The sequence below is a fragment of the Ciconia boyciana genome, chromosome 7 (genome assembly GCF_034638445.1).
Source record: "Ciconia boyciana chromosome 7, ASM3463844v1, whole genome shotgun sequence".
Taxonomy (NCBI): Eukaryota; Metazoa; Chordata; class Aves; order Ciconiiformes; family Ciconiidae; genus Ciconia; species Ciconia boyciana.
Genome location: NC_132940.1, coordinates 61,420,505 through 61,447,994, shown reverse-complemented (window position 1 = coordinate 61,447,994; position 27,490 = coordinate 61,420,505). Strand labels below are relative to the sequence as shown.

General features: G+C 46.6%; 1 protein-coding gene across 1 annotated transcript; it reads left to right on the top strand.

Moving 5' to 3' along the window:
* The first annotated feature begins 1,738 nt into the window (after nt 1-1,738).
* On the top strand, nt 1,739-17,791 carry TMEM212 (transmembrane protein 212). The gene is given in 6 exon segments (XM_072868503.1): nt 1,739-1,831; nt 2,568-2,708; nt 5,695-5,758; nt 11,768-11,893; nt 17,191-17,353; nt 17,355-17,791. Coding segments are annotated over 6 exon segments (963 nt in total). The 3' UTR covers nt 17,731-17,791.
* The last annotated feature ends 9,699 nt before the right edge of the window (nt 17,792-27,490 follow it).

Here is a 27,490-nt window from a genome sequence, read left to right as displayed (position 1 = left end):
CGTGTACTGCAACGCCCATTTACCTGGATAATCCATCAGGTCCTCTTTCGACAGAGGGAAACGTTAAAGGAAAAGCATTGAAAATTTTTGCATTTCATCCAGTTTTTGCACTCTCTCAGCTGGCAATCAGTGTTCCATTATAGATTTCTGAAAATTATTAACAAGTATATGAAGAACACTAACAAACAGAGCAACCAGTGGCATGCAGCCTTAGAGGTGTCAGTCATTATTAAACCTTTAAATGAAAGTGGCCATGAAGTGCCAGATTACCCTGTTTTACCCTCTGTCACACTTACTGAGGGAACGTAAACCTAAACCAGAACCGGTTCTTCAGCAATTTAATTCCAAGTGTCATGTACAGCAGCCTGTAACGCACGCCCAGAGACGGGCCGCTTGGTATTTACTTACTTTATTTTTTAACTTTCTTTGTTTTTCAACTTTCTGCCAGTCCCTAATGGATACCTGGATACCCAGTTAGCTCAGCTCAGCTGGAGGAAGGTCACTGCTGGGAGTTTTCTGGCTCTCCCGCATGTAGATGAATGACATGAGCGCAAGGTGTTTGGTCAGAATCTGCTCCACAGCTACAGCCCCCATTTCCAGCTGAGGACACCGGAGGTTTCTGGGCTCATACAGAAGGGCTGGCATTTATTTGGGGTCACGGCATCATTACTGGCATCTCTCCAGGCAGATCCATATGCAAACGACCAGCATTTACTTGGACTTTGCATTGACGTTGAACTGAAAAGCTGCTCCAGAAGACATCTGTTTCCCAATCTTTGGGTTCTCCCAGTAACCAAACATCTCCAGGCTGGTTTATGTGAGTGAAGGTTGCAGCTGGGCGTGATTCAGAGCTGCACGTCCATAATGTTGACTTAAGTAACTGTGAGCAAACTGCCCATCTCAGATCCAAACACCCTTATCTCCTGCCAGCGCTGTTCCTTCTGTGTTTAAAGCAAAACCACGCTTTGGAGTCAGGAATGGAGCTAAGCCGACGATGGAGAGGACAATTTCACATCACTTTCTCCTGCTGTTAGTGGAATTCCCAAAATTAAACCTTGTGCCAACGCATGCCCCGCTGGGCCAGCCCCCGCAAACTCCCGCTCCAGCCAGCCGGCACTTACCTGGGTCTGAACTAAATTCACTGCAAAGTCCCCAGAAACGATGTGACACGCCATGCTCAGGCTTTAATCGGTGGGATGCAGCCAGCGGCGTGAAATTCCAGCACCGCATCGTAGGTGCAGCTATTTCTGGAGCCTGCAGAGAGGACCGTAGTGCCTCTGCTCTGGGAGGCAGTTGGCCCACAAGATGGGTGAAGTTAAGAGATAAGCGGGTGAAGATACGCCAGCAGCAGCACGGGATCGCCCGTCGCCGCTCCAGCTCTGAGGCGCTTCTTCTTTCCGACGTCACTTTAGCCTTACACTGAAGGACCAAAAAGCAAGTGGTTCATGGCCTTATTTTCTTCTTTTTTTTTAATAACTACTTTGATTTTTATTGTTTTAAAGGTAGGAAGAAGTGACTTTTTATCTCAGAGCAGTGGGAAAAAAATTGTATAATATTCCTGCATCTAATCATATTAAATGGAAAGGAAAAATCCCCTGCAGTTTTCAGAAAAGCAGGCAAAACCAGGACTCTGGCCAGCCATTCTCGTCATCATTTTTAACAGATCTGTGCTGTGAGGGTATTCACACTACTTTAAAAGTGGGTAAGCAGAGGTAGAGAAGTGAGGGGCTGCACGGTGATGGCAGAGGAAAAAGTGCTTCAGGATTGCAAGTTCTGGCTCAAAACGCCCGGCCCCCAGTACAGCGTGCTCGTCCAGTATGAAACCACTCAGGTATTTCAAATTTGCTAAAGTATCTTGACAGGGCAGCTTTGCTTTTCTTCTGCTGCCCATCTGGTCCCGGGGGCCCATGCGCATACAGCATCCCGGTCCCGTGGGGGACACGGCCGGCCCCCGGAGGCTTTCTAAGAATAAACTGGGGAGAGAGCACACTCCTTCCCCATGATCACCGAGCAAGATGGTTGTGGCGTATTTAGGTGTCCAAATATTGATTTTCTTGCAAACAGCCCCCGCTTGCACAGCCCCTCCGGGTGGGGGTCCCACCGCTTGCCTGCACTTCCTTGGGTGCATCTCACCCAGCCATCACATGCCATGGTGCACAGCTACTTATAGCTGGCTACTTATTTCATATAAATACTCAGCGTCACATACGATGTTCACTGAAATGACAGCCTTTCGGGGCAGAGGTAGCGAAGGTTCGTGCGGTGTTAGTGGCTGAGCTTCAGCAACTAGAACTTGCTTCACCAAAACTGGAGCACAAAGAGGCTTCCCTGCCAGCAGCAATTAGAAATGAGCATTATCTGATTGCTCTCGGCAGCAATTGCACTTTGTTATTCTCCTCCTGTGAGGGACGGGGAAATGTCATAAGTGGAGGGGGTGCGATACCTTTCACAGATTTACTCTTGGCAAGCAGGGGTATTTCTTACAAACTCTTCAGAAGTGCTTGATTGAGGGTGTTTGAAAGGTTGTCTCATCTTCACTCTGAATCACTTTTCTTTCCATCTTCTAGCTCCTGACACAGCAGCTTTTGTCAGGCTGGTGGTTCAGGCTGAACCCGCAGAGCAAAGCTCTCCTGAAGCTTCGTTTAGCGATGAAATGGGATGCTGAGGTTCCCCGGGAGAGAGCTGAGCAAAAACCCTCTGGAAACAGAGTACGTTCCAGTGGGGAAAAAACTAGACAAGGGCTAGGTTTATTGTATTTAAGTTAGCATTTATATTAGTCCTAGTATTTATATTAGTCCTAGTATTTGTTTGAAGGTCAGTATTTATTTCAGTAAACTATCACTATCAGTGAGTAGCTAAGTCCTCCTGCCTTGCTTAGATGGGGAAAAGCGTGGTATTCTTGAAACACCAGACTAACTTTTCACATTTGCACCCCACGTCCCACTGCATCTTTAAAGCACCGAAGAAATGATGCTGCTCGTTACCCCTTTGGCTTGCTGCAAACCGAGCCTAACCTTTCTGCACTGCAAATGCCAGCCTCGGACCTTTTAAGCTGTCAATGACATACTCCGCTATCTGCTTTTCGGCAGGCTCCTCGTGACTGCAGCCACAGTCCTGAGCATTCAGTGTTTTGAAAAGCAGACTTTAGAAGGATGTCGTAAAAGGAACACCTTTGACTTCTGATTGCAAAAACCAGAGATTGCTTCAGGAGATTACAGCCCCTGCGCAAATAGGTTTGCTAAGGGTGATACTGCGAGGAATGACTTTACTGACTGAGGCAGCACTGGCACAGTCATAGTCTGAGGGAGGACTGGTTTTAATTAGGAGCGCTAAGGCTGATTAAGTGCCCAAGTATGGTACTGAGCCACACCGCATGAAATGATACAGAGACTGCTTAGGGCCACGGAGTTAAGCCCTTCCTCTTAAAATCTTTCCTACGACTGTTCCCCTGGGAGGAGGAAGCCAGCGAGGTGTTTGGCATTGCAGCATGCCGCTCAAGCGGGTACCACAAACCTGCCTGACCAGAGGCTACAGACGAGGATTTTGTGCACTCCTAAGAACAGACATGCTGAAATATTACTTTCCTGGAGACACACGGCTGAGGAGGGCATTTCTTCCATTCTCACGCAGTCCCTAAAACACTTCATTTAACCCCGGCCAGCCCTTTAAACACAAAGGATTTTTGCTTGGGATTTTTGCTTGGGATTTTGTACTGCTATACAAGCGGCGTGCCTTCAGACTGCGACCTTACGATGCTCTGCCCGGACTTTGCACGGAGGGCTGAACGAGCAGAGGCTGCGCTGAGACGGATGCAGAACGGCAGCGGCAGGACCTGCCTCTCCCCTGCAGCTCCCTCCCGCTCCAGGAGGCCTCGTCCCCTCCTTGCTCATCGGTCATCGCTGCGTAGGGAGGAGGAAGCCTTTTGAAAGATGTGACAGAGCCAGCAGGCCTCGGTTCCTGGTTTGGGGGACGATAAGATGTCTTCTGGGAATTGTAGTTCTCAGGAAACAGGAATTTGCAGCCTTCCTCGAAAGGCGAGCCAGGAAAGCCAGCAGCCTGCGACCGTTTCCATTGCTCCGGTGCAAGGGAAAAATGTGTTGAAACTAAGAGAAGGAAATTTTTATAGGCAACTCTGCTTGGAAATTAGCAGACTGCTGTAGGAAAACTCGAATGCGCTTAGGAGAATTAGACACCAAGGAAGAAACTCTTTTTGCCTTGACGAGAATCGGAAAGGGCTGGTATTTCTTGGACTCTGCAGTCAAGGGGAAACTAGCCTTCGGGTTCCCTAGGGAGTATAAAGGCTGCTTGAGGAGAGAGAGCGTTGGCTGGCCAGAGAACCAGGCACAGCTGAGCCCTCACGGCTTAAGGGGGATGAAAATACCCTGGCAGAGTTGAAGAAAGTAGCTTTGCAAAAAGGAGATGGAGAGTTTAGACCCCAACCTCCACCCGCCCGGCGGCGGCGAAGAGCTCCTCTGCCTGCTGCTTTTGCCCAAGGATGAGGCTTCGGGGCAACGCATGCTGCAGAGCTGTTAAACAGAAACTGCAGATACTGCTAAAACAAGAACCTGTTGGTATGAACTAAGGATTACTGACAAAAAGTGTACAGCAGTCGTTTGTGGTTTACATAAGTTACCGCAGTGTTGGTATGCTGGCAGACGCAGAGGAAGTGTTTCTAAGGATGACTGTGAAGAACAGAACGCAGCACAGGAGTCGGGCTGATAAATCAAAGATCGGACACTACGTTTGCCCAAAGCTTCAAATACTATTTTTGGAAAAGTGGTTTATATTCTTATTCTGGAAAAGACCATTATGTCCTTGTTTGTAAGAAGAAATGCTGTCCTCTGGCTATGCCAAATTCAGTACAATATGGTCTCTGGAAAGTCTGAATGCCTTACCTAAAAGTCACTGGGTGAATAACCACCTTCCTTTATCTTGCTCAAAGTCACCTGCACAGCCACCAGCCCTGCAAACCCAGACCCTTTGGTCCACGCCTGGTCTTGGCCCTGTGCTATCCGGGTCCCAGCAGGACGGGCTCTTGCTGGAAAGCTGTATTTCTGTGCAAGCAGCTCAGCTGTGGAGGTCTTGGTTTCGTTGCTGACATCGGTTCACGTGCGGCTGCTGCAGCGCTTCCTCTGCAGCTGCCCTGGGCTTGGTTCGAGGGCTCTGTACGCACAGAGCTGGTTGAGAAAGTGCCGTTACTTACCCTGCTCTCCTGCTTTGGGGTACAGCATCAATGGGAGTATTGCACTTAAACTGAACACTAAATAACTGGAAATAATAGCCAGTGAAGAGGGTTATGAGCTGAGTGGGGCCCTAGGACAATAAAGGATGGCTGACGGTACCTCATTCGTTACCATCTGCACATATTGGCAGTAAAGCTGACACCGGCAGTCAGAATCACAGCCTTACAAAGACCTCTTAGATGTTATTTTCCACTTTTACAAATTTCATTAGCTCTTTTCCCCTCAAGCAGCACAATACAAAAATATTTTTCCAGGTAATGCAGACATTTTCTAGTTAAAAAAGTAGAGAGAACATTAAAGCAAAAAAGCATGCCTAAATTAAAACTGTTATTCTCATTTTCTGCATGGACATTTTGGCAATTGCTTCTTCTCTGAAAGGAACAATCTTTTTGTTTAGTGCCGTAATTCATGGGCTTCTAAACCGGAACGCTGACGGATGAATTCTTGAAAGATGGAGTTTCATCTGAATCCCCATGTCTTTCTCTGGATCTACCAGACTGGCATAAGTTTAGACGGTAACAGTCATATTTTCTTTTTCAAGAATAAGCTGTTGTGACATCTGGTTCTCCTGCCACACAGCTGGCAGGTTCGCAGGGCTCTTGCATTTTTGGGAGGGGGACATTTTGCATTATAGGAGAGTGCTGAACAAAACTCTAAGGAAAGGATCAGGAAAAGGAAGAGCAATATGATAACAACACACAGTCCACAAGCACCTCCTGATCGAATCATCCCTTTTCTTCCTCCAGAAATCAGAGCTGGGCACAAAGGGTTTGGGCTGAAGCAGCAGCAGAGAGGGGCAAGGCGAGGCAGGGGCAGCAGCTCTGAGCACCCCGCTTAAGCTGCTGTGGAAATCACGGCTTTGGGACGGCTGTAGGCAACCCCGGGGTGTTCCCGGATAACAAACCCACACCGAGGCACAGAGAGCGGTGCGCTGCGCGGCCCGGAGCACCCTGTTCAAGGTCTGGGTTTGAGCCCGGAAAGACGTCCGTTCGCATTGGTATGTGTTGATCTCTGCATAAAGGTAATCTTTGTGCCGTTCATGCAGGCCAGCATCTGGTTTCCAGAAGAACTTGGTAACAGAGTTATTCTTTTTGTTAATTGTACTATCCAAACTTACGGAGCTGGTTTTCTGCTGTTAGGAAGCAGAAAATTAATCAAACCAGCATACAAATGACAAGATTGAGTAAAGACTCAGCTATTGTACCAGCACGTCAGCCTGTCTTTCCCAGAAAGAAAATGTTTCACGTATCCCATGACACCGTCCCGACGTAGTTTTCCTGGGGTCCTGAATTTCCCAACACCGCGAGGTCTGCCCCCAGTTTGCGGTGAATAAAATGATGTTGACTGACCAATTATTCAGTATATCATCTCAGTGGTAGCATTAATGTGGCAGTGCTAGGTTAATGGTTGGACTTGATGATCTTAAGGGTCTTTTCCAACCTAAACAATTCTATGATTCCATGATTAATACCTTCCCTGTTCAGTGGTGTAATATTTTATGTGCAAAATGCATCTGAGGGTCAGTAAGCCTTACTAGCCTTACTTCTGAGCCTTCCTAAATCCTTACCAGGATTTGGGAAGAACAGCATTTGTAGAGAGGGTACCTCCTACACTGAGCTGCTGGTGGAAAGAGGCAGATTAAGAACCACCCTCGAATCCATGAGCTTGAACCAGCTCCTCTCCAAAACAGCCCTTCTCTGCCATGTCCAGAAGGTGCTGAGCAAGAGTTGTTGTCCAGACGCTGGAGATGCTCGACGGAGATGCTCCTCAGATGAGCTGGTAGCTCTGTGCAGCTCTGCTGCAAGGGGTCTAGGGTGCAGGAAGGCAGATAGAGCTGTTAAGCACGGCTTATCGATACCTCCTGAGCACATAGCTTACCTCTTCGTCCTACAAGTTGGACTGAAGCCTGTCTTTCACCGCAACACCTCATCTGGGCTTAAGGACTCCAAGTGATAATGGTTCCACCGTCCTTGCTCCGAAACCGCTCTCCCTAATTACCCTTTCACCTAGGATAATTAAGCTTTCAAAGCTGACTATTTCTATTTCAGCCTTTCCTGTGGGATCTTGTTACAACTCCCCCAGCAATACAGCAATGCACTTCTGCCATCAGATATCTTTTTCATACGTAGGGGCCTGGAAACCCTGCTCATACCGGCTGTCCCCTCACCGGGCTGCATTTGTGAACGAATCATTCCTCTGTTGCATGCACAGTTCACTGCACGTAATTCAAGGGGGGATGTTTAAACTGAAAGCATCGAGTGCCCCGTTGGACCACTGGATGCGGGGCGAGGAGGACCAAGCAGGAGGACACCCACCAGCAGCTCACCCGCGGGCGCTGCATCACTGCCATCCCGGGGACACCCCGGGTTTGGCCTCCAGCGGCGCGGGGACGGAGAGCACGCAGGCACATTTGCCTTACACAATAAAAGAATCGCCAAAAGGCTCCGGCTCTGTCTTTCTTTGATAAAAAGGCAGCCTGAGAATTGCCCTCTCCCACGAGCCCCAGGCTCAGCCTATGAGATAATATAGGCTGGCCTTTTCTTTGCAGCTGTATTGTTTTAGTGCTTGGAAAATAGCAGCAGGCTGAGCAATGAGTCATCTGTCACTAGATGGGGTTAAAGTAATTTCCGTTTTCTGTTGCCATGGGGAAATCAATGTCCTAAGATTTGTCCTTTCTCCCACTCAAACATGTGGGAGTAGAAAGCCTGAAACCCAGCAGGGCTAAACAGTTTTTAAAATTTTTTATTTTTTTTTTTCCCCCCTTATAAACAAACTTCCCTCCGTGGCCTTGCAGCTGTCAGTCTGTTCCCGGAATCGTCCGGTTAACAATGTCATTCCCCTTGGATTGCAAAAAATCCAGAAGCAGAGTTTAAGTAAATATTTGACATTCATATAGGAGTTGCTTCATGTTATCACTTATAAGAGTTTCTGTTGCTTGCAAAGTTTTATGTGTACATTCGAGGGGTTTATAAACTTGGTATTATACAAATAAAATTGAAACTTTAAAAAAAGTAAAGTAAAGTAGCAGCTCACCCAGCACTCAGAGTATAGTGAATAACAGAAACAAGGAAGAGGAAATTGCAGTAAATACCGTTTAAAAGCCTGGCTAATGTATAGCTTATATGAGTAGCAGCACAGCAACATCTAGTGTTGATCAGGGATATAGCTGAAAGTTATCGTCACACTTCATTAATGGCCGTTGGATGAAATCTGCAGGCAGGGAACTGGCTTTTCCCGGACCACCACACCACTGCCCAGCCACCACCTCCCGTGTCTTTCATAACATGCCATCTTTTCACGCTCCGAGTCACTGCCTTCGTTAGCTTTGCAGAAGCGCAGTCATCTGGTAATGCTCTCAGTCTGTCTAGATCGTTACGAAAATGACTGTGGTTCTATTTAAGAGCCGACTCGATAGATCTACAGGTTGAAATGCGATTCAGTGCAACGGTGGCCAAAACTTTTAGCATCTGAACTGATATCAAGAAAGCAATTTCTACCTGACAGCTGATCACGTTACCAACTGTATCGTAAAACCCAGGACCAACTACATATTGCCCTCAAATGGGTGGAGTGCTCAGAATTGCTCCTTTCCCTCGAAACGAGCATGGCAGTGTAAGGCTGCAGTGCTGAGGTGGTGTGCCAGAGAGGGCTGTGGTTTTGCCCTCCTGTGTTACCCCGCGAACGCAGGGATTACCGTGTTACCGACAGTTTAAGACCGTCTATAGAAAAATTGATTGAGGTGCATTTTGAATCTATCACTATATCAGGTAGACACTTCTTTTCATTTAAAAGACACCTGATGCTCAAAGTTCCTTGCTACTTAGCTCCTTTGTAGGTATACATTATGGATTAACATTAGTTTTGATTAGTTAAGTTTAACTAAGCTAATTAGTTAAGTATAGTTAAGTTTAACTAAACTAATCGAGTTTAACTTAACATTAGTTTGGTTTTTTAGTTTAGGTGTAATTATTTTCAATGGCTTCGTTAAACTCACGCAGCTTCTTTCATATAAGCGAGCCCTTGTATCGGGGCTCACTGAGGACTATTTAAATAAAATAATTCATCTCCTTAGATTACAGCTCCCATCACATGGGGTTTGCTTCATCTTCAGTAAAATAACACCCTTTGGGTTTTCTCAAACAAAACAAAATTCATGAGTGGCTGCTTTCCAAATCCAGCTCTGTCTTGCAACACCCTGTGAACAGATTTTTTGCCATGTTTAAGTTTATTACATGATCTAATTAGCGTGACTGTGTAGGTGCGTGGAATGCACTGGGGAGAGGAAAAATACAAGTGTACAAAATGCTGTTATATAATTTGCTATGAGGACACGCTTATTAAAGACAGAGACCTGGATCATTTTCCAGATACTTTTCAACAGGATTTTGGGAGCGAGCAGTTGGGCAAGGAAAAAGAAAGGACATTCAAGTTTATAGCAGAAGAAACGGTAAGAGCAGGAAAGACTGAATGCCACCTGATTTTTGTGACTTCAAAATACAATTACAATTTTAAAAAGGTATTAATTCTACACGCATGTTTGTTGCTTTTGTCTCCAGATAAAACAATTCAGTAAAATTCAATGCAAGTTTGCAAGGACTGCAGACTTGTCAGCTACACTGCGAGGCTCGCTCTTCATCAGAAAATGAAATACAACTTCTAATTAATAGCAAGAAAATATGGATTGTTAACCACTCCGGCCATGAGAAAAGCATGAGGGTGTCTATTGGAAACATGCAGCCAGAACAGAGAGCAGAGCTCTGCTTCACGTTATTAAAACATTCACACCGCTCTAACCAAATTAAATGGGAAGCTAAGTAACATAAAGCTGTCAGGCTCTCTTTCTTCCTTCTGCATGCATGAAATGACATTTTAAAGTTACATGTGATCTTTCAGAGCCTTTAAAGAGGTCAGGCACTAGGCGCATCTGGCATGCCGAGCTTTTCATTCAGGGACATGAAGTCATCCTCCGAATTGCATTCCTGAGTCAAGAACGTGTAATTTTCCACGTGTCACTTTACTGACTTGAACAGAGTCAAGCACATTGAACAGAGATTAATATTAATTTCATAGAAGATTGGGCACATTTAAGAAAATTGCAAGCCCTGCTAATTGTGTTTTAATTAAACTAGAAGTGGAATAGTGTTTGATAAAGAGGGCTGATGTTATTTGAATAAACACACTCCATACGGCCCGCTGCGCTACGCCATAAATCAGTTCAGTGCTGAATCCCACCTGACGGGGTGAATTAGGTATTATAGGATCTTCAAAGGCATAAGTTCAATGGTAAAATTACCACTTCTTAGAATTGCCACTCTGCTTTCCCCTGCCGTGCGGAGGGGACGTTGGCATTGCAACCGATCATCTACGGTTGGACTCGATGATCTTAAAGGTCTTTCCCAACCTATATGATTCCGTGCAGCAGCCCGAGGAGCCACCGCCATGCAAGCTGGCTTGCCCCAAAGCGCGACCGTCCCATTCGAGTCTCCTTTAGGAGGATCGGGACGTGCCCTGGGGCAGGTGGTGGTACCCAGTGCCACCCGGGCTGGTGGCAGCACGCCAGCGGGGGACGGCACACCACAGGTCTGAAATGAGCCTGACGGTTATCAGCAGCGTGCCACGGGGATTGCATATGGTAAAGTACACAACACAATTGCTTTGGCTCTTGCAATCAAAATATTTGCTGTGGCACGTAGGGAGAAACAGGGCTCCAGTCCGATGAGCAGTGGGAGGCACCAGCCCTAATCCGTTTGAAATCAAAGGCCTTTCCCCCCCGTGCCCAGGAACAGATCCTAGGAGCGACCGCCAGCCTCTCAAAGCTCTCAGTGACCTTATCTTTCACATTGGGGGCAATCAAAGACCCCAACAGCATTAGCTGTGCGATTCACTTGATTTCAAGTCACAGGCTAGAGCCTATTCCCTCTAAATTTCCCTGCTACCAACACGTTACATCACCCGTGACTCTCCCTGGGGAGAAGGTGGTCCTGCTCCGGAGGAAACATCAGTGTCCGGCAGACGCTGCTGGCACGGAGGGTGCCGGCTTCGTTCTGGCTGCGATGGGCAGGTCAGCGTTGCAAACAACCACCCCAGTTGCTGTCAGCAAGTTTCTGGCTCTCTCTGCACCGGGATGCGGTCTGTCCTCTTGGGAAGAGGGATGAAGGAGTAATTCAGAAATCACAGGATGGGCTTTCTGCAGCTGAAAGTGAAGGGCAATGAGTCCGGAAAAAAACCCATATTCCTGGGGGTGGAGGGGCCTTATTTACTACACTGTAATACCTTCTGTTTCTGTAGGAACATCTGAAGATAAACAGCATAGTGCTTCATCGTGCCAGGTAAACAGCTCTCACATGCCATGGCTACGGTCTCTAAGGAGCTTCTGTTTATTATGAACCGTCTCTGCCTTGGCTTTAGCTACAAACCCTCGCTCTGAATCCAACAGGGAGCGGCTCACAATGAAAGCGAAGAGCTTGCATGAAGTTACCAGAGGGATACTTATTACCTTTGGGATTATGCGCATTTTTTTCCAGAATTTTTGCTTTTTTTCCTGTTTTTTTCTTGTAAGCCCTGGTTCGTTGGATGGAGTGTTTGCCTCCCCGGTCCCATGTGGAACGGGGCTTTGGTAGGCAGAAGAAAAGTGTTATCAAAGGAAAGATGTTAGTGATGCTACAGAGACTTGAAAAAGTCAGCTGCGTCTGAATTACTTCCTAGCTCCTCTGAACTCTCTTTAAACAGAGAAACGCTTGCAATTACATGAAACTAAAGCGAGAGGCTCCCTAGAGGCTTTTGGTAAGATTTAAATTTGCAGTAAATATCGGTGTATTGATTATTATCGTGACCTGCCGATTTTTAATTTATCTTTACAGAGAAAGCCCAAATTTCCTTGTTCTGAACCAAATTTGAATGGTTAAAAGGCTATAAATGTAAATTAACATCCCCAGGGTTATGCTGGTGTAATTGAGATAATTATTTAGCTCTCTTCTTTGGTTCATTTCCTAAGCTTTTGCATTTCCAAAGGGATGTGGTAAGGGATGCGATGAGACAAGTACAACAAGCTTTACAGAGTAAAGGCTCAGGTAGGCACGCGGCTGTGAAATCCTCATCCTCCTCACTGAGAGCGTGATGCATGCCCCGTGCCTCCTCACGGAAACCGGGTGGCGGCACAAGGAAAAAGCCGATGACGTTTTTTGGGACGAGGTCCTGTAGCCGCGAGGGTTAAGAGGTGCTGGTGGCCCTGTGCACCAGGGGAAGCACTGAGGAAGCTGAGTCAAAAGGGGGGGTGGAGGAAGGGCGAGTCTTCTTCCCCTCGCCCCCATGGTTGGAGGGGAAGATCTCCAGGGGACTCCTACCTTTGGTTTTCCATACTTGATAGCGTTCTTGTGATTTGGAAGGTCATGATTTAGCCATGGGGTTTTATACCCACGTATTCCCACTGCATGGCTGGTAAACCACGCACCAGTTTGTTATTTTCTTTTCTTTTAATACAAAAAGAGAGAGAAAATAGTTTTTTCATGGCACTGTCATTTCTGATGTCCTCATACCAAGCATTTGACTACAGTACTTTATGGCTTTCCTACCCTTCCATCAACCTTGGATGTTTATTTTTCTTCAAACATAGCTGTTTGCAGCATGCTAACAAGAGCTGAAGATCTTTTAACACTGCTATTTGTTTACTGAGGACATTGAAGCCTTTTTTTTTTCCCCCACAAGCCTTCTTTGAGTCCGTACAATCTGGAAACAGCCATGCAAAACCAAGGTGTGCTTTGTGTAGAGCAAAATAAAACCACAGAGCACTGAAGATACAGATATTTTCTTATCTGAGATTCTAAATTTAGCTCTGCTTCATCTCTCATTCCTCAGCTTCTCAAACTATTTGCTCCTAACCGAGAGCCCTGCAGTTTCAGCAGACCTTCCTATTGCCTTCAGCTTCAAGTTGGGTGGAAGAATACGACTGCAAACGTGGAGAGTGGCAGTGACAGCAGCTAATCTAAGCCAAATATTTTGTAACATCTATGAGCAGATGTATTTCCTCGTTTCACTTTGACGGTCGAGATGCTATACCACGTGAATAGAGAGCAGCGCTCTGAATTTTTTGCATCGGGTCCTGTGAGCTTTCAGTTCGGGCCCGGCTGTGGGTGCTGGGCAATACGCAGCAGAGGAAATGACAGATGTTGGCAGTAAATTAAATAACAAGATCCACTGAAAATAATGTCCTAAGAAATACTGGGACATCCTTTTTTAAGAATTTCCTAGATGCGCTGAGGCTATTTTAAGGCCAATTGAACTCCCACTCCTTAGAGTATAAACAGGATTATTCCTTGTATGGAACATAAGGCAGCGTAAATGTCACCATTGGTATTTCCAGTCATACTGCAAGTATTGCCTCACCCAAACACGTATCCCACTCTTCAGAGCCTAGTGGCAGTTTTCTCAGAGCATTAAGCACTGGTCGTGCATCACAGGAAGCATCTCCATGGAGAACAACCGAAAGTCTCTCCATGGAGGAGGACCTATTGGAGTGGTACCAACAGGCCAGCTCCCTCAGGAGCTATTCAACTGGTCGGCTGTGGTATGGACAACAGGGAAGACGAGGGCAACAAGGAGGGAGGACAGCACGAGGACTGAATGATAGGGGTTTTATTCCACAAGGAAGCAACTCACCCCAAGCTGCGCTGGCTGAAGGTTACAGGCAAATGGCCGAGGCTTTCCAGGAATCGGGAAGCGCGACGTGCAAGGTCAGCGAGGGTCAGTAATGCAGATCTGCACGGACAAAGTACAGGTAATGAGAAGTGCTGACTACATCTGTTGGGGAGGGATGGTGCGTTCAGGGCATTTTCAGCAAGGTACAACTTTTTAATCACCTGGCTGTGGGTGTAGTTCACCCGCTCACAGCAGGGGAAGACATGCTGCACGACCTGGTGCTCGTGGCAGCTTTGGAGACCTGGTGCAAGGCAAGTGGAGGACACCCGTGCAGGGAGGGCTGGGTGGTGAGGGGATGTGCTGTTCGGCAGCTCTTAACCCTGAAAACACCAAGAAGAGATGCAAGGGGCAAGCAATACAAACCTTTCCCCTTTCACTAGCTTTAAACCAGGCAAGTGGTGGTGGTACAACAGGGTGCAGCCAAAGAGGCTGCAAGTCTGTGGGGGACAGTGGTTTTGGCCACTTCCCTTGACTCTGGGTGCTGCTGAGCTTAGATATAACATGTGGCTCAGCAAGGCTGGGCTCAGCCTCCCAGGGGTGAGGGAGAAAAGGAGCAACTGTTCCCCAGTCCCAGGGTCCCCATGGGCTGGGAGCAGGGACATGGCCCCATCAGTAACACAGCCAGGCTGTCCCTCCAAGTGCCAGCACTCAGGTGACTCCTGCAGAGCACTTTCAGAGTCTTGCCTTAAGAAATAAAACAAAATGGCAGAGCCTTAAAAAAAAAAAGTTTTAAGTACATCCAACTTTGGGATAGAGCGTAAAATTTCTTGCCAGAGAATTTAAAACAAACTGGAAACTGATCATCTACTCATTTAAACGATGTGCCTGGAGCTAAACCAGCAAGGCTGAATAATCTCCTCGCTGCTTTCATCCTTCTTCAATTTTTTCTTTGTTCCATCAGCCACATGTGCATTAAGTGTCAATTGAAGGGCTCTTAGCTGGAAAAGCAGATTGTGAAAAGGGCTTGGCCCTCATCTTATAATTCAGCTTCAGTATTACAATTGCTCTTAATAGCACTCTTATTTTGTTGTATTATTTATTCTGGCTAGAACCCTCTAGGATCCCTTGAAGGCTTTTTTTTTTCCTGGTGGATTTAGCCAACATCCACTCATGAATCCAGATGTTTCTGCTTTTATCCATGGGAATTTTATGGTATGGATATGCCAAGATTATAACTTCAGGCTCAGCCTCAAGAGAAGTATTTTTCAAATTCTCTAAATCAAAAATGGAAAGTGCCATGAAAAACCTGGGCCTTACTGCATTTAGTGTGCCAGAATGGAAATCAAACCGCAGGACAATGTTGCTCAAGGTTCTGGATCTGTGTTGATACAGTCTCCTACGTTGCACCAGAAATTACTGCCCAGATCATGCTATTTTCCATGTCCTCGGACACAGACTCTTCTTGCCTTCAGCACATCTTCAGCTCTTCTTTCCATTCACCAGCCTGAAGTTAGGAGCAAAGATACCTGTGGGTCCAAGATGCTTACACTGGAAAAAGGATTACTCGCCGCAAGCCAGAGTCACTGCCGGTGTATTTAAATGAATGAAAATGTGCTTGTGTATGTCAGCTCCCCATCATCAACACAGATACTCTCCCAGTCGAAATTGGTTCTGAAATAAGGACAATGACAAGATGTACCCTGCCCTGATGGGGACCTAGTGAATAATGCAAGTGTCTGCTGTGCTTCGGACAGCGCTTTGGAAGAATAACCAAACCCAAACTCATTCCTTGTCCAGTGACAAAAGCAGCACGAAGCAGACACAAAAATAACCTTAATAACCTTCCTTTCTGTGCTGCCGGGGGTTTCCTTCAGGCACTCCCACCGGTGGTGTCCTGGGTTTCTTCCCTGCTCCCTCTTTGTCAGCAGGAGAGTCCCCATCGAAGTCACTATGCAGCGGTGGTCAGTGCCAGCGCGGGGGCTTGGCCGCTGTCCCCGTGGGGGATGGCTGCGTCCTTCCAAGTGCCCCAGGCTCTCTCAGGAGCACAAGAAGAACAAATGCAGGAGATGCACGGAACAGTTTTCGTTGCCAAAAGGCCAAGAAACAGCAACCATCGTTGTCTGCGGCCATGCTGCGCACAAAAAGGATGCGATGTTATGCCTGAGTCCGCAAAAGGTGAATTTTAACTTTTCCCCCAGGACACTCCCGACTGGCCTTGAATGCACACTGGCAGGGCACTGCTCCTGCCTCTGCTGGGCACCATCCAACCCCTTCTAAAGCCACTCTGTGCACGGGACCAGGGAGAAACGCAGAGCAGTTATTCCAGCCTGGTAGAAAGGAGCCCGTTCCCCTCCCCAGGAGGCTCACGTGCAGCAGCTTGCTCTAATAGCCTTAGTTCTTTACCTGCAGAGTTCCTGGATCAAAGGAAATGTAAATTATTCCTAAAAGCTCTTCTAAGGCTTCCCCCAGCATGGAAAAGCCTCTCAGTTGGCACAAAGGACGGAGCTGGCTCCAACAGCAAACCCCTCTGGGGCAGGGACGTGCCCGGACAAGGAGGCACGAGAGCAGGGGAGCAGAGGGCTGAGCACCCGGCACCCAGACGCGAGACAGCTCGTGCCAGCTCGAGCAAAGCTTCACACCCGCCTACCCCAGAGCTGAGCTCAGCCACCTCGAAATCCCGCTGCGTGGAGCTGCGGAGGGCAGGGGGTAACTCAGTGCAAGGTGCCATCGGTCGGGGTGGCAAGCCCAGGAGTCCATACGGTGTCACACGCAGGAGGCGGCAAGGGAACGGCAGAGTTAATCCGGACAACGCATTCGAAGAGGAAAGCACTTTTCTTGCTAATATTGTGGATCAAATGTGCTGTGCAGGGCTGACAGAGGGTGCGCATTAAATATCCCACCAGCACGGTAGTTCTGCCAGTTTCTATCACATTTTCTGTTTTATAATGAGGAACTTTGTTAGTATTCAAGTATGCAGTTTAAATTTTAAAGGCCACCCACTGCACTTACATGCTGTATGACAAACTGCATAAGTATACCTGTTCCAATTCATTCTTCTAGTATTTTTAATGAAATATGGTTTCAATGACTTTGTCTTCCCTGTAAAAAATAAAAATCCACATTTTTCTTTAAGAAGTTCATGACAGTCAAGCTACTAATTTTCCTTACCATCACATCCCTTTTTGGACACAGAATAAAGGAGATTGAATATAAAAAACAGGGTTGTTTTTTTTTCCAAGTTGGAAATGAAGAAATACAAAAATACTGAGCTCTTTAGTTTTAAACTTTTTTTTTTTTTAAAATCTCTCAGCAGGTCAGACAAGTGATAAAATGCTTTTGTCTCCATTTCAGTGGGAGGCTAGTTTCGCCTTTAGCATACTGAGCATCGCGGGCACCTCAGTGCAATCTGCTGCTGCCATTGCATCTCCTCTCCTCGGCCCATAGGGCTACTGCTCGCTCGCTGGGATGGCTGGGACACGCAGTCCTGTTCCCCTTTCCCTGCGCTGACTTCCCAAACCTCTGCAAAGACCCATCGCATTATAAGTGGCACCACCTCACCCTGCAAATACTAGCCCTGTGCTTGGGTTTGGCCACGTTCTGTGCATCTTTGGGGTTTGTGATGACTTTTGTGAGTTTGCTCCAGTTTGGACATTTAACCATGAGCATCGGTCACAGCGGGGAAGGTGGATCGCTGCCTGTAATGGCAGCCAGGACCGTGGCATGGCTGTGCAGGGACAGACAGATCCTGAATGCGCTCACGCTGCATTTGTGCGTCAGTAGTGCCCCTGAAGCCATGTGCATCATTCCAGGTTTAAATCACTTCACTAAATTAGTAATTTGGCCCTTTAGTTAAAAGGGTACTGGGATGTAAAAGGTACGAAGGGACACATTTTTAGCATATGTAGCCTGGGCCTCTGAATTTAAAGGCTGGGCAAAATTTTATGGAAATTATACAATTTGCTTTTGACATTACAGAAAGCAGAACCTGAAGATTTGCCTTTCAGCTCTTCCTTATGGCTGTGAATGCTGCACTGCCATTAATGCACGGAGCCGTTAAAACCCGCGCAGACATAGATCTGTTACCTGACCAGCAAGAGAGGTGTCAAAAATCACCACCACCCAGCACGTATCATCTCTGCTCCCAGCAGAGCCCTGGGCAGCAGCACCTCACCGGCGTGGGAGGATGAAAGGTGAGGGCAGGAGCAGTATGAGGAGGAAGAATAGGCCTTTGGGCGATCTGGAGCACAGCCAGAGCCCAAGCACCACGCTCCCGACCGGCTCCCGCATGAGGCACAGCATCCATTTCCAGCCCTGACGCACCTCCAGCCCGCACGCCTTGGAGGACTCGCTGCTGGTTTGGACATTTGCAAATTTTGCTGTGCTGAGGAAAACCTCACCTTCCCTGTGACCGATCCCTTGGATTTTTTTTCTTCACTTTAACCTTTGTTTGGAGCCGGTCTTGAATCCACAAAAATAACCGTGTTTCTGTGACAACAGCCCAGCAGCGGACTCCTCCGGGCCATGTGAAGAATCAAAACACGGCCAGTGCTTCCTCCCGCTCCAGCATCACACCCCGTGGTACTGCAGCCCCATCCTATCACCTCTTCCTCCTCTCGTGCTGGAGTAGACAGCAAACTGCTTTGGGCAGAGCTCTGTCTGCTTTGGTACACTTGGCATTTACTGGATGGGGAGTGATGTACGAGCAGGTATCAGACCGTGATACCAGCTTATGGTGGGGGTAGAAAGACCAAGAGGGTCTGCAGTCTAAAGGACTGGACAGCTGTTGGATTTTGTAATCCCCTAAGCTTTATTAAAAAGATTCCTCATTTTCATGCCCTCCCCTTGGTATTTTACAGAGCATATGAATGATCCTTTGTTATTCACAGTCACTGCTTTGCTTCCGATACACAGCATTTCTCTTTCAGCAAAGCCCTGCAACTGCTGAGCCCTCTGGTCCCGACCCAGCAAAGCATGCAGAGGGCCCCAGGGAGACCAGAAGCATCTCCAGAGGCATCCTCTCCTCGAGCAGGGCAGGATATCAGCCCTTTGCAGAATCGGGCCCCACTTGCCCAAGCATTTTCTCCCTCAGGCGGCACAGCCGGTATCTTGCCCAGAGACCAGCTCCAGCCGAGTGCCCAATTGATCTGCTGCTCTTGAGACGGTTCCAAAACCCCATCCCCTCCCTGCAGCACTTCTGTCTGCCTTCAGACCAACATTTATGAGGGTTATCCATGGATGCGGTTGCAAGAGAAGTCCAAAAGCTTTTGTTGCAATGCCGCAAGCAGCACTGAAAGAGCAAAATGCTCTTTGCATACCTGATCCTCACTGAAGGGTTACGGGCAGGACACCCAAACACAGACAGCAAGCTCTGAAGCGGGACCTGAGGAGGCAGCGTGGATGCACGCCAGCCTGACAATGGGGTTTCATTTAACAAACGCAGATTCAAGTGTGGAAATCAAATATGAAACAGTCGTAGCCAGCATTGTCTGCATTCTTGGAGTGGCACTAAACTAGCAGAAAGAAAAGAACTGAGACACTGGCCCAGACATGCTCCAGCTGTCTGCAACTACCTCTTCCCTCCTCCACTGGATGTAACTATTCAGCTTGTTTTCATTTCATTATTGGATGTTATTTTTGCAACCTGGGAAAAGAATAGAAAAGGGAGGAAAAGTCCTTAAAATGCTTTTGGATTTATTTTAAGAACTAGACCATTTATTTCCTTTTTATCTGAGAAAGTACACTTTAAAAAGTGCATGAGGCCTATGGTATTATTAGTTAAGCATTTCTTTCTCAAATAAGGTCCTTTATCTCAGAGGCAGCAGCATTTGCATTGCTGTGGTTATTCACGTAAGTCGCACTCATTTAGTACCGAGCAACATGCAATTAAATAGCCATATAAAACACCCACAGGGTGAGCAACAGCTGCCTACAGGTAACCTTAAATTTCATGCACTCACTTGCCAAACGTTTCAGCTCTAGCCATATAAATCCTCATTTGCATGTGGGAGCAGGCCCTCTCCTCCATCACGGTGGGCAGGTAACCAGGAGGCACTCCTTCCCCCGGCACAGCGCAAACCAAGCTTTTAATGAGTTGGTTAAAAGCCTGATGCTGCAGATCCCTGTTAACGGGAGTGCTTCTGGACCCACCACAGGGTCAGCCCTTCCCTGGCTTGCCTTCCTCTCAAGAGCACAGCTGATCCATTTTTAATGTTAAAAAGAATTCGCATCCAAGATCTGATGATAATTTATTTTCCCTCTCTTCACACCAGTTTTGCTGGATGGGGAAATGCCAGCACACACCACCCGGCCCCCCAGCTGGGGACACTCCACCCTGTGAAAGAGTCAAACGCTTGCCAAAGGAAGGGCCAGGATTATATAGTTTCCCACTGAGCGTAGTGGGAATTCTCAGTTTGTGCTGGACTTCTCTGGAAAACTCTTCCCTCCGTTTTGATGCTGATATACTTCAGCACAGCAGCAAATTTTCAACAGTGCTTCAAGGGAGAAGCAGGATCCAGTGTGTTTCTTACCATTTTATTTATCTTCCTCTTCAGGACAAAGGCATATACGCTAAGCCAGAAGCTCTCTTCATATCAGCTTTTGCACACTCCTGCAGTATTCCTGGTAGGAGAAGGTCAGATATGCTCTGATGTGAGCTGTTGTCTCTCCAAACATTGTTTTGTAACATCCAAAGCAGGTCTGTAATTCTAAATTTGGATATTTTAAGGTCCAAGCAAGATTTTGAAGTGCACATAAAATAACCGCTCACTACATGCAGATCATTGCTTCTTAATGAATGGCATTGCTCTAAGGTTTTGCACAGAAAAAAGTTTTAATCTTATTTTTACCTTATTCCAGCCCGTTCAGTGAGGGGAGAGCCCTGCCTACCTCCTCCTCCAGCATGGTCCTCCCCTGCCCTGGCCGGACCCAAGCAGGGCATTCAGCAGTGACACTAGAGAGCATAGGCAGCAATCCGCTCCAAGGCGCTGAGCCAACCCTGCCAGGCAATCCGGGGGCCTGAATAAGTTTTAAAGCAGGTTGGAAGATAGGAAAGAAATTTTGGAATGTTTATTGAGATTATGTTCTTTCCATTTTGTGGCATTCAAATTAGATCATTTCCTTTTTCATCCTGATTTTTTTACCTTTTAGTAGTTTTTAATTTTTTGTTTAATGAAAATTAATTCTCATACAAGAATCTAATTTCCGTTCATTAAGGATAAAGCACGATGATTTCAAGCAATGAGTTTCTCCAAATCCAGAAACCCTAAACATATGCTCAACACCAAGCTTATGAGCAACTCCATTTACCTTAATATGCATGCTTATCTCTAAGCATGTGCTTAAGTGGTTTGTTGGCAAAAGCTAGAGTGCTTATCCCTTACCAGATGACCCTATTTAATATTTACTGGTATTAATCTGCTCAATAACTATAAACACCAGAAAAAAACCATTGCATTAGCTCTACACAGAGCTTTTCCAAATATGATTTCTAGATTACCCAGGAAGGTCAAACTGTTCCATGCTCAAGGGCTGACCCCAAAGCCCTGGGAATCAGTGGAAGGGCGTTGACCAGTTACACCAGTTTGGGGATGGGATCCCCTGTGAGCAGAAACACCTTTCTGTTTTTGGCACTGTGGCTAATAGGGATAACAAAGGCTCTATGCTGACATTAAGAAAATTTGTTTTATGTATTGACATCCTGTTAACCTCCAGCGCACTTAAAGGAAGCTGTTAATTTAATGGTTGCGTCAGAAAGATATGGCAGAACATGTATTGCTGAGCAACGAAGGAAGTCTCCAAGCCCAATGTCAGCATTAACACCTGCACAGGACAGCACTGACTGCAGGGGCTTCTGTACAGAGCATAAATTTAAATAATCTGCCCTTGACAAGGAGAAAATTTTCAAATCAAAGCAGTAGTAGCTGATACAGACTCCAGATACAGGCTTCGGTATCTGCCTGCTGTCCTCCAGCAGCAAAGCTTCTCTAGATCCTACACGTCCTTCCAGTTGGATTTGATGCAAAATGGATGGATCAATCCTCACCCACCACTTGGGGTAAGAGGCTGCGCACAGGGTCTTATCTCACCCTGTTGTAAGGGGTTCTCAGCAGCCCTCAAGAACCAGAAAAGTTTATTTTGCTATTAAGTCTGAGCAGTGCCGTGATTTCACTGCAATTAAATTTGACTATAGGTGGTATCCATTTTACTGAGACATCAAACTTACGTCGTGCATACGTGCAAAGGTAGAAGTGGAAGGTAATGGTAAGACTTACCTAAAATGAGATGCTTGACCTAAAGATACAGAAAGATATAAAGGCCTTGACTCAACAAAACACTTCAGCACATACCTAGCAGCAGACACGCAGACGATGCTGTTGAACTCGGCCTGGCACAAGTGCTGTAACTACTATGATGATAATCAGGATTCATTGCAAGTTGGATGCGATCTGAATTACAACTGTGCTGTAAAACCATGTTTTTAATCTGTGAATGCCAGTACATCACTTGAAGTGATGAAGCTATAGTCTTTCCATTGCCTGCTTAGACACTGGCTTATATTTCTACCCCAGAAAATACCTGAATTTACAAAAGTAAAGTAGAAAGATTTGGGTTGTTGCATTACTTTTAAGCAAACCTTTATCTTTGTGTGTCAGGCTGGCACTCACACTCAAGTTGAGTCCCAGCTCACTGACCCACATTTGATGCTTCTACAGATTTGCGCACTGACCTTCCAGGCATGAGATCGTGGACTTGTGTCCCCGACTCCTGCAGCTCACAGCATTGCTCCAAACATCGCTCCTGACTGGGGGTCACTCTTGACTGACTCGTTTTCTGTTAAACAGCCCACCACCTCCATTCACCCAGTCTCCCCATCTGTCCCCTGCACAGCCATCACTGTCCTTTCCCCGACTCCCCACTCTTCAACCTGTGGCTCAGGGCCGGCATCATCCCGCAATCCTTTATCCTCTTGCCTATGCTTTTCATCCACTAGCTCCTAACAAGAAATGGAAAGGAAAGTTCCTTGCAGCTTCAGCCAACCTAACCTCCTAAGGTCTTTCTGCCCAGAGAGACAATAACCATGGTTCAAGCCAAGATGCTATCTCTTCCAGACGAGGGAAGTCTGGCAACCCTGATAGCTAATGACCTACGTAAGCCTGTGTTACAATTTCACTTCCATAATTCAGCTACAGTTTCTAAACTGTGTGGAAATGCTATATGGTATTTATGGAAACATTCATGTTACTTCAATTTTTGAAAACTGTAATGCTGTTTTCAGTAGTCTTGGTTAACCATAGTCTTGAACTATCACATTCACTTGATAAAGCTTAGAGATGCTTAGAGACATTTCTACCAAAATAGGAAGGAAGAATGTGAGACATTTCACAAAACAAAATCACTCCTCTTCTTCCTCTCATCTGGCTGCAGTCGGTGCAGGTGTCCATCTGCACACAGGGCAGACGGCAGAATTAAAGCCTACACCTATAATCATTAGTCAGGCAAAATTACAGTGGGTGATGGTCTGCTCAGCTGAACCGAGTGCTTTATGGCAGGTAATCAGCACACTCCTGCCCGATAACCTTTTTAATCTCCTGGGTTTTAGTCAGCTGTTCTGCTCGTGTGGGCAGCAAGATACAAAAGCTCTTTTCTCTGCAAGTGTTATAATTTCTATTTCAGTTCAGCACACTTCCTTATTGAACTGTCGTTGCCCACAAATGAGTTTCCTGAGTAATTAATACTGCAGGGGCTCTAATGAAGATGCCACATAAGATTTTGCTACAGCAACTCCAGGTGATATTACCAGTCTGCCACCCTTTTGCAGCTCTTCAAAAATACGTCTCCTTAGATGCTGATTTGTCCTGCTAAATAGCACTACAGCACTGCGGCACAGGTTAGCTTGTGTTTAAAAAAACCAACTCTAGCACTAGATATATCATTCTAGAGATTAAAACCTGCCATTTATTGAGTCAGGAGGAAAGTATTAGCAGCACTCCAGCTGTCCACAGGCCATCCTCATGTCTCTGGGCTGTGTTTGCTTTAGATGCTTTTCACCTCGAATGTTTGCATGGACACCTTGCCACCGCTGTCACCCATGCAGCTCCACTGCTGGTAGCAACCAGGAAAGCAAAAATGAAACGCTGTCAACTCTTGCTCTGACCAGAGCAGAGGAGATCAAGCAGCCTACTAAAACATCCCAGCTACCGTCTGGCTGTAACCGGGAGAGCAGGAAAGGCGATAACAGTGCGAAGGTTTGTGAAGGGAGGGACTGGATCCAACTGCCATGACACATGTTCAGTGCAGAAGACTGACCCGAGACCACTTGCTCCTCACACAGACAGCAGGGTTTAATTCTCATAATACATCATGTAAATAAGCAAAGCCAAATCTTCCTTATACAGGAAAAAGACTAAGGAAGCTGTGGTTACCAAATATGCAGCGCTTACAGATTTTACTGAAGGCATGAAAACGTGGGCTCGACAAACTAGCAGTTAAAGGACATGTTTTCAAGCATGTGAAGTGCAATTGTGTTTCTTTGTGCACGGGGAGGTTATACGAGTTCACATTCCCCAGTCCCGGCGAAGAGCCTGTCCGGTTCTGCTGGGGGACGCGCGGGCGTCCCACCACCTCACCGGGCTGCCCGCCTGCTTCTGAGCACAGCCTGGCTCTTCCGTCCAAGTTCAAGCTTTTATGTTTGGCTCGCCTCAGAAAGCATCAGACATTAATCCTACCGTGCAGGTACTAATAACAGAGAAGAAAACATGGTTGAGGCCCCCATCAGCCTTTTCCTCCTCAGGACACCTGATTTATTATTGACAAAGTGCTTCCTGCTTTGTCTTAACATCTGACTGGACTGCAAATGCCCATCAGAAATAAGGAGCAGTTCATCTCCTCATCTTTTACCTTCGGGGCAGTTTAGGTTACAGTCAAACCACATGAAAGGAGACAGTGTTTGCCTGCTATTACGGCTCTACAAAAATTGCCATCCAATATGATAAAAAGGCAATTTTTGTAACTGGCTCTGATAATTAATTTGAAACTAATCCAGGAACAAATAAGTGACCACGCCACAAGCTGTACATGGAAGAAAGACTACAGAAAAAATTCAAGAAATAAATTTTGCTGGCAAAGATCAAAGTAAAGGCATTAGTTAATAGCCATATTTTCTTAAAACAAGAAGCCCTTCCTTTGAAGGCAACAGCTGATGAATCAGAATCTGATGAAGCTGATTCTTGTAAAGTTCCTTTGAAAAAAGGCACATGTACACCCTAAGAAAATAATTTCAAAACCCTGGCAATATTATGCATGTCTTCTGAAAACTTTTAGTTACAGTAACTTTGCTATTGTGTGAATAGCCTTAAAGGAGAAAAACATGCACCTACTCTACAGATTAAACAAACAATCCGATTGCAAAGCTGGTATAATATTTTCTTTTCCCTGAAAGTTACAAGTTATGCGATCTATCCCAATCCTACCGAAATATTCAAATTTGACTTCAGTTGAGCTAATGATCAGCCCATTTATGGAAGCTCAGACCCAGCAGAAAACTGATGCCCACATAGGTGATACCAGAGTGCCTGGCTCCCAGGGTGAATTCCCATCCACACCAGTAATGCTAAGTTACTGGAGTCTCCAAACATGGCAGAAGTCACATACTTCATAGAAGGCCCAAAGTGCCAGATGTTGAGCTAGGCAGCAGACAGAAGCAAGAACAAAGGAGGAGAAAGCACATACAGAATGGAAAAGTTTGAAATCCTGGCTCTTTCTGGGGCTTTAAGACCTGGATTGAGGCTTTAGGGTGGCACCGACTGAAACCAGAGCCCAGCACCCAGCCTGGGTGGGTGCTTACAGCTGCTCTTGGGGAGGGCTAAGCAGATTTTACTCTTCTTTTAACTCCTAATTGCCAGAGGAGGGACCGATGATGCCAAGGTTTGCCACAGGCTAGAGGCTAAAGCCAAGAAACTGAGAAACAAGTATTATACCTTCAGTTTCTTGGAGGGGGAGGGTGTCAGCAGCAGCTGAATTCTGTTTATAGAGTAGGGAGGAAAGGCTATTTTGGGACATGGGTACCTCTGTCCTTATTGGAAACCTCCCCTCAGCCTCAGTAATTACTATCTTCAGCACAAGAAGAGTGCAAGGTGAGAAGTTTCCACCTAGAACCGTGGCACAGCTCTTATCACAAGATGCCTGGTGGCAAGCAGGAACAAGAACTGTAAGTAAAATTAGCTCTTACGTGGGAGGACTACCTCAAGGCCCATCTCAGAGGGCTTAAATAGATCTTTACAGGATTGCTTCAAAAGGGAAGGAGACACACAGAAGCTTTTCCACCACACCAACATCAGCTATCACCTTGCTGTTGGTCTCCGCTGTCTGGGTTGGGGTTTTGCCCTGTGGAACTAACCCAATGTATCTGTTTTCCTACATGCAGCCCAGTGACTAGTTAAGCTGAATAAACCCTCAGTAATCCCACTGCTACCCACAATTCGGATGTGCTGACCCCTGAAGGGATCCACCTCCCCAATGACTGGGGGCACATGGGAATTGATCTCATGAAGGTCTAGGAAAATTCCTCAGGCTGGAATGTCTGCCCTGGTTGAACTTAGGGTTAACTTCAGCAGATGTGTTCTAGCTCCCTTTTATAACCGGAATATAAACACAGAATGGTTTCTTCAGTGCAAAGCCAGTTTAATGATTTCTGCCACAGTCCACAGCCGTCTGGGCTGGTGGCACTGGTACAGAAGTGCTCCAGTCTGAGACAATCCTCAGGAAAAAGAGCCTCAAAACAAGGGTGGAAGGTAGCACAGTGTAACTTGGATTACCTCACTGGCTGGGTTTTACAGTAAAACTCCCAAAACAGTTGCATGATGGAATGGGAAAATATCAAATATAGCTGAGGCATGCCTAGAGACAGGCAGGTCTTAAGTGACTGGATAAACGGGTGCCGTGCAATGACTTCCCGACCAGTCTGCTGGTTTTGAGACTAAATACTGTCTCTTGGTCTGAATCAGAAACCGGTCCTCTACTGTCTTAGACTTTCCCCTCTGTTCCTCACCCCAGTGCTGGTGTCTAAGGGTGAGGTGTCATGAGGTACCTGAGTCACGTTAACAGCTCAGTGTCACCAAAGGAGGCGGTACCAGTCCCAGCCAAATATTCCCACCAATTTCCTTGCACCTTGCCTGTCTGACCCCTTGGTGAGATTGAATCATCTCGCTAAACCATCCAAACTATTCAGCCCTGTGCTTTGGGAGGGCTCCTGCCCTGCCCACGCTCTGAGCCGGAGGGCAAAGGTGTATGACACACGTACAGCCGGTGGACCAGCTCCAAAACAAACGTGGCTCGGCTAGCACAAGAAATATAAAAAGCTAGACAAATAATACATACCCCAAGCACATTTTCCTACCTTTGTGGGATTAAAACCCCTCCCTGCATGTCTAGTCCTCTGCTCTGAAGCTTGTTCCTCTCTGTGTAGGCAGGAGATCCTCGTAAAAAAGGAATACCCCGTTATGAGAGCATTCCTGTCTCTTCCTCCCTCACCTACCTGCTTCTCTTGAAGAGCTCACCCCCTGCCCCCCATTTTCCCCACTTTCCTAAAACTACTTGGGAGAAAACCCCTTTTTATT